The sequence below is a fragment of the Falco punctatus genome (assembly GCF_963210335.1).
Source record: "Falco punctatus genome assembly, chromosome: 1".
NCBI classification, from domain to species: Eukaryota; Metazoa; Chordata; class Aves; order Falconiformes; family Falconidae; genus Falco; species Falco punctatus.
In genome coordinates this window covers 111,345,158-111,358,348 of record NC_137580.1, presented here as the reverse complement: position 1 = coordinate 111,358,348, position 13,191 = coordinate 111,345,158, and the positions used below count along the sequence as shown (strand labels likewise).

The 13,191-nt window shown below is 39.2% G+C and overlaps 1 protein-coding gene across 6 annotated transcripts in view; it reads left to right on the top strand.

Moving 5' to 3' along the window:
* The window catches only part of SYNRG (synergin gamma), a 43,539-nt gene that overhangs the window by 23,851 nt on the left and 6,497 nt on the right, over nucleotides 1-13,191 (top strand). For all 6 annotated transcript variants that reach the window (XM_080399484.1, XM_080399488.1, XM_080399486.1 and 3 more), the window contains 5 exons: nucleotides 8,616-9,212; nucleotides 9,569-9,732; nucleotides 10,457-10,510; nucleotides 11,257-11,353; nucleotides 11,638-11,786. In XM_080399484.1, the coding sequence (XP_080255610.1) occupies nucleotides 8,616-9,212; nucleotides 9,569-9,732; nucleotides 10,457-10,510; nucleotides 11,257-11,353; nucleotides 11,638-11,786 (1,061 nt within the window). The remainder of the gene's footprint in view (nucleotides 1-8,615; nucleotides 9,213-9,568; nucleotides 9,733-10,456; nucleotides 10,511-11,256; nucleotides 11,354-11,637; nucleotides 11,787-13,191) is intronic.

Here is a 13,191-nt window from a genome sequence, read left to right as displayed (position 1 = left end):
GTGTTCTTCTGTGTGCTAATTACAGTATTATGCACTAGTCTTTCAGTAGTGAAAGACTTCTAAATCTCTGTACCCGCTAGCCAACAGCCCCTTAGCAGGGCAGTGTTTATTTTTTGTCTTAGAAGACTATAAATAGATTGAACAGTTTGAACTCCATGCCAGTTTATTTTTGAGATTTGACAACAACATATTACTGGTACCTGTTAGCTACTGTCACGTAAGGGATTCGAGTGGAAAATTTTCTAATGCAAACAATGTCATTCCATTCATATTAGCAAGACGAATGGCAGAGAGTCTCACTTTAATCTCTTGGTTTCAACAAAACATTTGGCTTGGGGACTTAACCCGCTCTGTGCTTCTAAAAGGGTAGGCAGAACACTAATTTATGCTGTTAATGAAAAGCTGTCTAATCAACAACAGTAGTATATTCCTGTTACGGTGGGGCTTAATATGTGTAACCAGTATTTTGCAGGACTGCAAGTAGAAGTATTGCATACACTTTTAGACTTCAAACCCTCATTGGAATAGTTGTGCAAAGGGCCTGTAAATGCTAGTCTCATGATTGGTAACTCCTGGACCTAAATTTAGAACCATGGGACTTTTACTTTATCCCTGTCGAGTTTTCACCTTCTTTAATTTCCCTTCATGAAAGTATTCCTGAGAGAGTGAATTGACCATCTCTGATCTGATCACATATCATAAAACAAATTTCCCAAGTGTCCTGCTTTTTCTTTTCATGTGTACATAGGAAGATAAGATGTAGTTAAATGTTCTGTGGCCTTCAACAATACAGGAACCATTACTGTGTTCTAGTGACAAGTATTATGCAGTCAAAGGCTTTTCTGAGCAGGGGGGAGCATACAAACTGTAAATGTAAAAGCTGTTACTGCAAGAATTGGTTATTTCCATATGAAATATTTCTTCCATTTTTGCAGATAAGGGTAGAGAAAATACACAGTACTGTAATTTTGCATTATACAATATTTTTAAGTAGGGGAGAGAAGTAAGTTGGCAACTTTGACATGGAAGATACTCTATAACAGGGTAAAAAATATCAGGAATAATTTATTAGCAAAGACATTTAATTTTCATATTACTGCTTGGTAAAACTCCAAGTTGAGTGAGCTGTCGAAAACGTAGCACCTACAGTGTATTCTTGAATGTTTATTTTGGTTTTGAAAGCACTTTTTCCTAATATTTTTCTAGCCTCTTTTGGTGGTAGTTTGACCTAAGTAGCTCTTCTACAGGATGTGAGCTTTTGCCACAGAAATCAGTGATTAATAATTGCCATTTGTGGCAGGAAAGACTTTTTTGGTTTGTTTAAAGGGGTTAGCCGATCATGTGCTTGTTGCTAAACTTTTGAACTCTGAAGTATTAATTAGAAGCTATTTTTATTAAACTTAAACAAGCCTGTATTCTCCTATGGTGCCAAGCTAGGTGTTTTTCCACAGGGAGAGTCTTACTCCATTTAACTCTGTTTGCATTTCGTAGCGAAGCGTGCTCTGGATGATTTGTTACGAATACTTCTGTTCTCATGTGTTCCTTTATGTGTGTTTGATGCATTTCAAACTATGAACTGCCGATGTTCAAGCCAATTTTTTCAGTTTACATAAAGTTAAAAAGCAGATTTTTTTTCTCTTAATTTTCTTCGATCTGTAAATCTAATGTCAAAAAGGGACAGTATCCCTTTGTCATCCTCACTGCTGAGAAATGGGAGACTAATCATTGGGAACTGTATGTTTGTAAGCACCGTGTAACATCTCCAGTGAAACAGCAGCGGGACAGAGGTGCTGATAAATGATTTGACTTTTCTGACATACTGATGCAGAGGTCTTTGTCCTTTGGCTACTGAGATTTCATGTTCCATAGCTTCCAGGTATGGGCAGGTAGGTTGCTTTACACTGGGAATTAGAAAGAAATTGTTAAGTTGCTTCCCATACAACGGACTTTGATCTCTAAGGGAAGAAAGGTTTTCAGTTTTGCTCTCTCCAAAGGGGATACGGTCTCTTTAAACTTTGCTATAAGTCTTTGTGTGGAAGGTAGATTATACTAATGTTGCCTGATTTCTCTTGCATTTACTTCGTATAACCCTTTGAGCACTGGCTGCATGCTGTTAGTTTCAACCAGGCTGCTTCTTTTAAACCAAATTTATGTTTCAGTCCAAGACAAAAGCATTTTAATTAGCACCTAGTCATGTTATATGAACCTAATTTGTTCCGCGTCCTGCTGAACGTTGCAGCGAGAGCATACCCTCGCCTGGGTATTCTCAAAGGGTTATCCATTTGCTGCACTGACAAATCTGTAAAGTACCTTTTTCTTTGGCATTATTGGAGATCTCTGTATATTTTAATCAACTTCAGGTTTTTTGCTGCTTTTCTAATGTCTAATTTCAACTAAACATTTCCTGTGTGAATGTGCCTTCTCAGATCTGCTTTGATATCTCTCTTCTGCAAGTATTGACCTGCATGCTTTATTCTGATAACGCCCTTATGAGCTCCTATGTATCACTATCTTTTGTGATCTGTAAGTCCTGCTGTGTTAATAAATATTATCTTGGCATATTTTGAAAACGTGGGGATGTGTGTGATTTGTTGCAAACCAGCAATGTATGTCTTTTTCCTGAAAAATACAAAGTTTAAAGTTATAGTATCCCCTTAGAGCTGGCGAGTGCCTTTCTCTTGCAGAGCAGCGTGTGAGTGAGCCTCTTTCTCCTCTTCAAACACTTTAACCTCGCTCCCTGTGCGCTTCTGACGCTTTCTGTATCAGGCTAAATAATATTTTTCAACAGAGCACTTTTTGAGAGGGGTTGAATAGCGGAAATGTGTGGATGGCAGGGGTGTTTCTGTGAGTTGGTATGGTGGTAGTTCAGGCTGAAGACAGAAACGACACTGTCTGTGCTGTTGTCTGCTCATCTGGACTTCCCTGCTGCCAGCCAAGGTTATGATACACCTTTGTGAAGGGGACCAACTGGAAAATGTGTCACTATCTAGGCCTTTATGAGTAGGAGCCCATTAAACAATATTCTGGTATTTATTTAGCCAATCTAGAGTGAGTTAATCAGTGCCCCAAAGTAAAGGGCCCTGATTCCTTTTTCTGTTTGGGAAGTCCTGCCTTTCTAAATACTGAAACTTTCAAACATGAATGACAGCTGCAAATTTGTGTCACGTAATTATGCCACTTTGAATTCCTCCAAATCCTGGGCCACTAACAATTTGGGATTAATGTCAAATTAGCAGACAAGGTAAAAAGCTGAAAATAATTGAGATGTAGAATATAGTTAAAAGATTAAGTCAGCGCAAACTGGGTTTTTGTAGTTCCTTGCCACAAGACCAAAAACCAGACTAGAAACCAGACCATGTTTTTTCTTCTTTACACCAATCTTGAGATACCTTAAAAGAAAGAAAAAGAAAAAAAGCCCACCACCCCCGTCTTTTATTCTGGAGAACCAGTAGGTTATGCCTAGCCCTACAGCTTTTTAAACTGAAGGCTTGAACATAAAGCAGAGACACGCAGTTCTGCAGAGCTTGTGCTGTTAGTATTGGTTCACCTAATCACACCTGGAGGAGGGAGAGTAATGTTCATGACTATTACATTTTTGTCCAGACTTGACAGTCAAATTCACTCACTTGCTCTCCTTCAGTGTAATTCTGGAAATAGAAAAGCATAACAATATGTGTTTAGAGGCCTTCGCAGGGTAACAGTGGAGGGTGTGTACGTCTTTTCTGCACACCTCCCAAGCCGAGCCAAAGGGTGCAGAGACACAGCAGCTGCCCTGGGCTCTGCGGGACTGAGCTGAGCCATCCCTTTTTTCCAATGCAAGCTCAGGGGGTCTTTATTTTGCTGTGAAATGTTGGTTTATTATGATAATTAAAAAATAATGAGCAAATTCTTTAATTCCACGAGGTTTGAAGGCTTTTTCTCTCCTTTTTCCTTCATTTTTATTTATTGTACAGTGTTCTTGATGGTTTCCACCTTAGCAGCACTAGGTACTACCGTCCTTTAGCAAAAGTAAATTGGAGTAACTCCCTTATCATTAACACTGTTCCAGACTTCACCACCTGAGAAATGGGCTTTGAATTTTCCTGATTGCTGATAGGCATGACACAGATAGCAGCAGTACGTACAAGGCTCTGTATTCTTCCAGTTTCATCTCTGCCTTTATCAGGTGAAGCCCCACTGGAACTGGTAAGAAGGTGGTGCCTGTCTCTGTCCAGTCTGTGAACTTGTTGCTCAAACCGCTGGTGATGTTCCTAGTGTTAACAGCTCTGGTTTTGGTGTGCTGATGCTGTTCCACAAGGAACAGAACTAGCTACCACGTGCATCACTCTAACAACCCTAAAATGACATGAGATTTATTTATTCATCAGTATTTAATATAAACTGAAATATAAAAACTATGTTGGTTAAAATCACTAAATATATTACAGTCTTCTGAATTGTCTTTTTCAGTTTTCTTTAGAATATCACTAAGGCTGTCAAGAGTTTTCCTTAAATGATTAAACTGTTGACATTGAAGGCTCCAGCTTGTAAATTGCCTCCAGCCATAACTTAATCCTTGGTCGTTGAAATAAATTGTTATAGTTGGCTGAAATGAAGGATGTCAAGTTTTTCTGTAGATGAGATAACGCTGAGGAATGGTGTTTTAACTGTTTTTCATCCTCTGTCAGTATTCTCCCGTACATTCCTTGGCAGCTATTGCCTTGCCTTTTTCCAGCAGGCTGGATTGTATAGCTGTGGCTGGCCCCAGGTGATGACCAGGCAGGTTGGACTGTGGTTTGGTAGTTCAAAATGGATGGAAAGTAAATGGTAAATATCTTCAAACCTTTTGCTTTGGAAGAAATACAAATTTGGTTTGGTTTCTAAAGCTTTTGGAAACTTACTGCCCTTCAGCATGATGCTGTGGAGATCACTTTTTCCATTCTCGGTTCACTAGAGAATATTTTTGAGGAAAAGAAGTTTGGTTACATGATACTTGAATGGATCTGACTTGGATTTCTACAGGCACACATGCACCCATCCCATCTTGCCCCCATCTATGTGATTTGAGAATCTATATCCAGTGATTTAATCTGGGTGTGTTTTCACCATTGCAAAGCTGACAGTGCTAATGACGTGTGGCTTTAACTCTATCGGGAGTAAGAGCTTTTGGGTTTTTATAACAAAACTAAACTCAAATCTCTTGTGTCATTTCTGAAAGACACCACAGAATTGCTACTGAGATTACTAAGGAATACTGATTTATGGCAATACATTTCACTGAAATCTATTGGTAAATCTCTTGTGGTAGGGTTGTAGGATTCCTAATGCAAGATCAATTCACGATCTGCCCTGCTTCGACAGGGAATTTGCTGTATGCTCTCCAAAAAAATGCTAACTAAGAAATCACTTTTAACCTTGCAAAAAAAGATTGTGTATCCACAAAACAAAGTGTTTTCATAAGAGTTTGAATGAATTTAGTCTTTGCTCATTTTTTTGATAAAATTTGATGCTTCTCAGCTGTTCAGATTCTGTTCTTACTAAAAGTGTCCTCCAGAAGGAAATGGTGGTAGCTGCACCTTCTTCCTTAAGTGTGATGTTTAGTTAGAAGTAATTAATTTTTTTCCCCCACTTAATCATCTCTTGCTTTGAAAAAAATACTATGGATACACATGCATCTTTTAAAATTTTGAATTGCCATACCAGCAAAACGAAGCTTTTGTTACATCAGAGGCTACAACTGGAGCATTGTAACTGGAGCTTTTTTATTCATCACACGTATCTTTGGTTTTTAAGAAAAAGGCTGTTGGAGGAGCAGTTCTTAACACTGCTTAATAAAACAATCTTTTTGCCAATAATAAAGATACCCACATCATGAAGAGTTCTCTAGGGTTAGCCAAGAAGTGCTTTTCACATGTAAACTGCTTCTTTGCTTATTAGTCTGGTGGCAAGTTGCTGTGCCACCTGTTGGGGGGAAAGCTCCTCTCTTCATTGTGCAGCAAAGGTACTAAGAGCTCAAATAAGCCTTTAGTGTTGCCACAGCTATGACAAAGGGTATGGTTTTACTTCCTCTACTCAAAAACATCTGTCACAAATGATTCTATGAAGTGCAGTGCTTGGCACAGCAAATGTTTGGTCTTCTGCAATGGAGTAAAAATTCTTATAAAAGCTAGTTTACCTTGGATTACGGACAGTTACACATACATTCTTATTTTTCATACTTTTCAATAAATTGTTTTAGGACGGCTTTAGCTGTAAACACTGTCTCTGAACACAGTATTTTTCCTGTAATAGAATACCTTAGGAAAGTGTATTCACCAGAGTAATCCTTTCGTAACTATTCAAATAAATAAAATGTACAGAATTGAACTATTAAATTTAATCTCAGCTCTTACACCTATGCAGATGGGTTTCACATCTGCATGAACTCACGTAGAGAATCTTGAATCTTAATTTGTGAATAATTAAAACACTGTTTCTGCCTTCCCTGCCATGGCCTATTGATTGCAGGCGAGGCATGGGGTGTTCAGGATTCCCACTGAAGCCTGCTGCTGGTTCTGCCTGTCCCTGAGCCAGGATCAGATGGAGTACACTGACCTGGTCCTTTAGGATGTATTTTCAGCTCAAACTCTTAGCAATTATCAAAGAAATCATTCACAATAGAATGTGAATGTGCAGATCTTCACAATAGGATCATCCCTTTCTTTTCATTTCCTGGTGAACGCTGAAACAATAGCAGTGCTTAAATCTTTGCCGGCTTTTGGAGTCAACACAAATTGGAGGGAGGCGGGTGGAAAGGTTGCCTAGTGTGCTGTGGTATTTTCAAGATCCCAGGATTAATTACAGTTGGCTAACATTTTGGAGGTTATTCTGGCACTCTCTTTAATGCTAGCAAAGCTTTCATTTAACTTCCTTAAACAAAACCGTGCATTTGAGAGCACAAGGTGTGGTTTCTTGTGATAAATTACTGATCCCTTGCAAGTCTGCTCCTTTTCACCTCGGAGCCTTCTTTCTGTTCAGTTTTGCCATAAGCAGGTGATTTCATCTCTGGTCTGTTTACCCTTCTGTAAACTGCTTGCTCTAGAAATTTAATATTTGAATGGCACTTTGAAATCTTGCTGCATATATGCTAGGTGCTAAGGTTTGTTATTGAGATGCTGTCATGTGCAAATGCAGCAGCTGCAGGAAGACTGTCCCTTAGGAAGATCTGATAGATGACACACCATGCATCACTGACCCCTTGCAAAGGGCCTTTTATTGTAGTAGCCATTATACTCTATCATTATATTGCATATTTGTGGGACTTTTTTAATTAGCTATGTATGTGGGTCATGCCTGGAAAGCAGCCTAAAGCATAGTGTGCTCTCCCATTCCAGCAAAATGAATAAATCAAAGAAGAAATGTTTTGTTAAAATGGCTTAATCCTTGGGCTAGTGTGGCCAGATCGAATAAAGAGGGCAGCTGGAAAGTCAGCTTGTTCCCACCCTGGCTGTATTAAACCCAGGTTGCTGCTGCTGTGTGCCAGCTAGTTAAGACCATAATGTTTATCACAAGAGTGTCAGCTAAAACGATGCTAAGAGAATATATTTTCTGGTTTGGGTTTGCTTTACCTCGAGACCGTTTGACCCTAGGCGCTGAGCAGTGGCTGAATGTCTAATCCAAACTGACAATTGTTAATGCTGGAAAACAAATGCCAAATGTAGTATGGTAGGGCTTTTTTTTTTTTTTTTTAATGCTTTTATGAAAACTACCCAGCCCCTGGCTCTCTGTGCCTTCACTATGGATCAATCTCAGTCTAAACGCGAAAGATCAGTTGAATGAATAACGGACAAAGCCCAGCAGACCCTGGTCACTGTGCAGGCTCCTTTCCTGCCTCTAATGTAAGCAGCCAGGCTCTGTGTCTCATACCTGCTCATGGCAGTGAGAAGAGCCTATTGGCCCATATAATTGCCAGGTGAGTATCAAATGTTTGTAGCTTTCTGCAAAATAATTGGATTTTCTCTATACTTAACTGAATAAATAGTTTGTAAAAGCTAAAACATGATCTTTGCAATATTCATGTCATTCCTGGAACCTGTAAGTTTGAAGAGTCAGCCATGCGGCACCGCAGTAACTGTGATAAGCTTAAACAGGATTTCTGTTTTTTTAAAAATTTTTGCAGCACATTTATACATAATTTGTATCAGAGCATGAATATAAAATTAAAGTGTATTAATACATTATCAGAGGGAATGGAAAAGTTAGCCCAGTCTTCTATGTGGTTGGTTTTGATTGTAGATTCTGCAGCCAGTATCAGAAAACTGAACTGGTGATCTGTGCAGTCTGTACTGTCTAGAAACGTGGGGGTCTAAAGTGTCTTTTCACTACCTGTAGTGGAATGGCGCCTTTCAGCTTCAAATATAAGACAATATACAAAGGTCAAGGCTTACATTTATTAAATGGATAAATTTTTGTATTAATTGCTTAGGTATTTTTTAGGTTATTTTTGTGCAAACTCTAAGCCTCATTGAAACAACGATTCACTGTGTGTGTTCTTGCAGTTCTTTAAGACTCTTAGCAAGTTGCCATTGTTTTTATACAGTGTAGAGAGATTAACGTTTGAACTTCAGCTTCTAATTGTAGGGGTTTGTCTTTTTCAGATATAGATGACTTAAAATGCGCCCCATTTGGAAGCTATAACAGTGGGTCTGCAGTCAGCAGCCTGGCAAGCTATGACTGGTCTGACAAAGAAGATATTCATCAGGGCAAGAAGCTCTCCTCCTTTGTCCAGTCTTCAGGAAGTGGATCCTCTGCAGCTACTTCTGTTCTTCAGAAGAAGGAGACCTTGTTTGGCAGTTCAGAAAACATTACCATGACAACAGTTTCCAAAGTGACAACCTTTTCCACAGAGGATGCTTTACAGGATGTTTCCTTTGCAGCCTTTGCAAACTTTAAAGACTCTGGACCAATATCCAGTGGTCCAAGTGATGATGACATTGGAGACTTTGGTGATTTTGCAAGACCATCATCAGAAGCACAGGATGCAGCAGCTGATACAAATCAGGAGGCAGATTTCCTTAGTAGTGGTATCTCTTCTCAACTGGGAAGAGAGTCCACAGATGACTTTGGAGAATTCCAAAGTGAAAAGCCAAAAATCAGCAAGTTTGACTTCTTGGTGGCAACTTCCCAAGGCAAGGTGAAATCTAGTGAAGAAATGATCAAGAATGAACTGGCTACCTTTGACCTGTCTGTTCAAGGTAAGCCTGCGCAGGGTGGAGGAAGCTCATAATGCATGTGTTTATCAAAGGCTAATTTTTCTAATTGAATTATAAGTTAGCTAATACGGATTGTTCCAAAGGCTACTGGAAGTGAGCTGAATCTTCTTATTCATTTCCATGGCATTTGGAACAGGTCTTTTTCTAGAAAAAAAATATATTTGTGGTGCCAAAAAGTTGTACAAATTGAGGGGCTGGGGAAATTTGCACCAGTTGCTAAGTAAATAGAAGGCTTTGTTCTGGAGCAGTAGGGCAACCTTTGCTACCACTTTATTAATTTTAAATAGTCTGTGCCTTTATGAGTAAAAGAATAACTTGTTTATAACCTAACTTTTTAGGGTCTCATAAAAGGAGCTTAAGCCTAGGTGACAGAGAAATCAGTCGCTCTTCACCTTTACCAGTTTTGGAACAGCCATTTAGAGATCGTTCAAATACTCTAAGTGAGAAGCCTGCTTTGCCTGTCATCAGAGACAAATACAAAGACTTGACTGGGGAAGTTGAGGTAAGGAGTTACCTGGAATACAAGTAAATTGAGAATGACTTCCATCAGTGTGATATCAAGAGTGTTCTGTATCCAACTCTTTGGGACTTTAGCTATTTGAACTTAGGGTATGATGGCATCTGGGTAAGGTTAGATGTCTTGGTTAGAAACTGCTCATAAAGGAGATTCCTTCTCTCCTGTCTTTAAAGTCTTGTGGGGAAAATGCTGTTGTCTGAAACTCGGTCAGAATCACTTGACCTTGGAGTCCAAGCTTGTAACTGGAAGTTAGTTATGACAAATCTAATCTCAGCTTTGGCACTGAGACCATTGGCTTTGGGAAATGGCTTAACTTTTTTGGGTGTGTGGTGGTTGTTTTTCTTGCTCGTCTTGAGACTAGATGGTAAATGGACTCAGATTAGCTTCTGCTAATGCCCATTTCTAGAACAGCAGACCTGTAACGAATGTGTTGGGAGTAGGTATGTGCAATGCAAATGTTTTACTCTTATACGTTCTTCCTTTTGAAATTAGCTCTAACTCCCAGAAATCAAATTGTAGAGTTCAGGTGCTAAGAGAATAATTAGAGAATGGGGGAAATACGGAAATACTAGAAATAGGTGTCCTGAAATTTTATGTAGCTAATCTACAAACAGTCTCTTAAAATACCTCTCTGCTGTATGTCTGTTGTGATAGGAGAAAGGGAAATGTGTGTAGAACAAGATTCAGACTGTCCTTTTCTCTCAAATAGGAAAGTGAGAGGTATGCATATGAATGGCAAAGATGCTTGGAGAGCGCCCTGCAAGTAAGTGTGTAGCCTCCTCTGAAACCCTTTCCTCCTTCCTGTAGGTACCACCTCATTCAGTGTTTTAAGACCGTATAGGGGCAGAAAGGGTCTGAGTCAGCCCAAGTGGATTATAGTTTTTAAACCAAAAGCTGTCTCACAGCAGAAGCATCACCTCCTCAGTTAAAGATCCTATACTAATCTCCCTGTCGTTTGTGATTAGTTTGGCTTTTGCCTAAATTTTCAGGTTGACTAGTTAATGTGGCGTTCCTGTGTTTTACATGCCCAGTAAGGCATGTTGTTCAGGGCACTGATACCAGCATCAGGCTCTTCAGCACTTCTTGAGAAACAGGCTTGTTTAATGTGCTGTACAGAGGGGACATTACTTTTCTGGTAATGAGTGTCAGCTGTTTCACAGCCAGATCAGTTTTCCTGCAAATTTCTTCTTTGCCTGTGAGTATTAGACAGCCAAAACTGTGAATGCTATTGTTAAACTAGATAGCAATGCATGCATACTCTTAAAACTATTATTTTGGTAATGAAAATATTTGGGGAAATACATCAAGGTTTTAAATGTTCATGCTTTTCCCCTGATCTACTTGCAGTTACAGGATGAATATATAAAAATGTGTGATGGAGTATGGCAGTGATTTTGTATTTAGTTTGCCTCCTTTTTTGTATAACAGTTTCTGTTGGGGACTGTCTTGTTCATAATAATTATTTTAAGATGGATAACACCATCATTTTATGAAATTAATTTCCACCAGGTCATAAAGAAAGCAAATGATACCTTAAATGGAATAAGTAGTTCATCCGTTTGCACGGAAGTTATCCAGTCTGCTCAAGGCATGGAATATTTACTAGGTATGTTTTAATTTACCATGTCTCTTTCAATGTAAGTTCTCCTCTGAAAAACAGTAATATAGAATCAATCTTTCAAAAAATGGTATTATTTTTTAGGTTAATCTTTGCCTGTGCTGAAATAATGGAACAACTCTTCTGCTAAATAAATGTAACTACTACTTTGAAATAACCTGACAACCTTTTGTGTGCCTTCCTTGTTTTGTGCTATTTCTGAGTTAAAGTCTCAGGAACCTGTGCTGGCAATGGATTCTCTGCTACCCCTCCACTGTGTTTTTTATCAACAGGGGTTGTTGAAGTCTACAGAGTAACAAAGAGAGTTGAACTGGGTATCAAAGCAACTGCTGTTTGTAGTGAGAAACTCCAGCAGCTGCTGAAGGATATTGATAAAGTGTGGAACAACCTAATAAGCTTCATGTCACTTGCTGCTTTAACGGTAAGACCAAAACCAAGCAATGTCTTTACTAAAAGAAATGTCATAATTATATGTAAAGTGATTTCATGGGGTGTTCTAACGTTACAGGTTGTATTTTTCTCTTGCGAAATGGAAATGTGTAGAGGAATGGAGCTGGGTTAATTAGCATTGATAATATACAGCTGTGGGCTGGCTTCAGGGGCGGTGGGTTGGCTGATGTAGATGCAGTGCAGGTGTGGCTGGTTCTGTTAAGAGGTTGGGCAGCCAATGAAGAGAGAGCAGCCGAGGAAGAGAGAGAGGAAGAAGCAGAGAGAGGCTAGGAGAAGGCAGCAGAGGGACTGGCATGAAGAGTGTATTGGTATGAGATGGTAAAAGACCTTGTTGCAGCCTGATAGTTTGGAGAGTGCTGCGACAGAAATGCACTTATTTGTGGAATCCAGTTTAAAGCTCTCTGTGAGAAAACTGTTATTTATGTACAAACATGATCTTACCTTACTTAGTGTCTTAATGATTTAGATGAGATCCTGAGTGTCTGTGGACCTCTCCAATTAAGAGAAACTTAGTAAAATTTGAATAAACCATAATAATCAGTCCCTTTTTACACATTTTAAACCTCTCCAGTACAAACAGTTGTAGCAAGCAGGTATTTTTTGTGGTGTCCTGCATTGCACAAAGCCTGTCACAATATGAAATGTATACTTTCAATATTTTACTGCTTGGCAAGTGAAGTTGATAGACTGGGATTCATCTGTTTGAACTCTGGCATTGTTGATAGTAACAATCTGAAAAGCTATCATGATCCTCTCCTGATTTAAGCAAGTGGATTAAAATTTAGTTCTTAAAGTGCTTTTCCTTGGAAGATTACAGGGATTACCTTAAAGTCCAAAGCTTGACCACGTGTTCTCCAAGCGGCGGTGGCTCCTGGCTGGTGGCAGCCAAGTTAAATTTTAAGCATAGTAGGAGCTGCAACAGTGACTTCTCATATACACAGAGTACCTCTGAGGGTACCCAAGAGACAGGGACTCCGGACTCCTGTAGTTCTCAAAATCACCCCTTATTGTTTCTTTTCTCCACGTGGGTAACTGGAAGGTGTGGAATCCATGCCTCCTCCTCCTAGTGTTGCAGTCACGGATCCCAAATGATGCACAAGAGCCAATTAAGTAAAGAGAAGGATCCTAGCTTGGAGGCATGTGCTTGGAAAGGTTAATTTTATCTTTTAAAGGACTTTGTTACAAGGTAATTTTATGCACAGCCTTGTGGTTTTTCACTGCAAATTACAGGATGACCTTCTCATTTGCTTCACTCATGCATTTGGTAAACAAATATTAGAGTGCCTTTATTAATTTGATCGATCTACTTAAAGATTAAAGGATATTTTTTTTTCAGGATTCCAGTTATTCTCCAGCTGTTCAGCAGGGGAGCATGA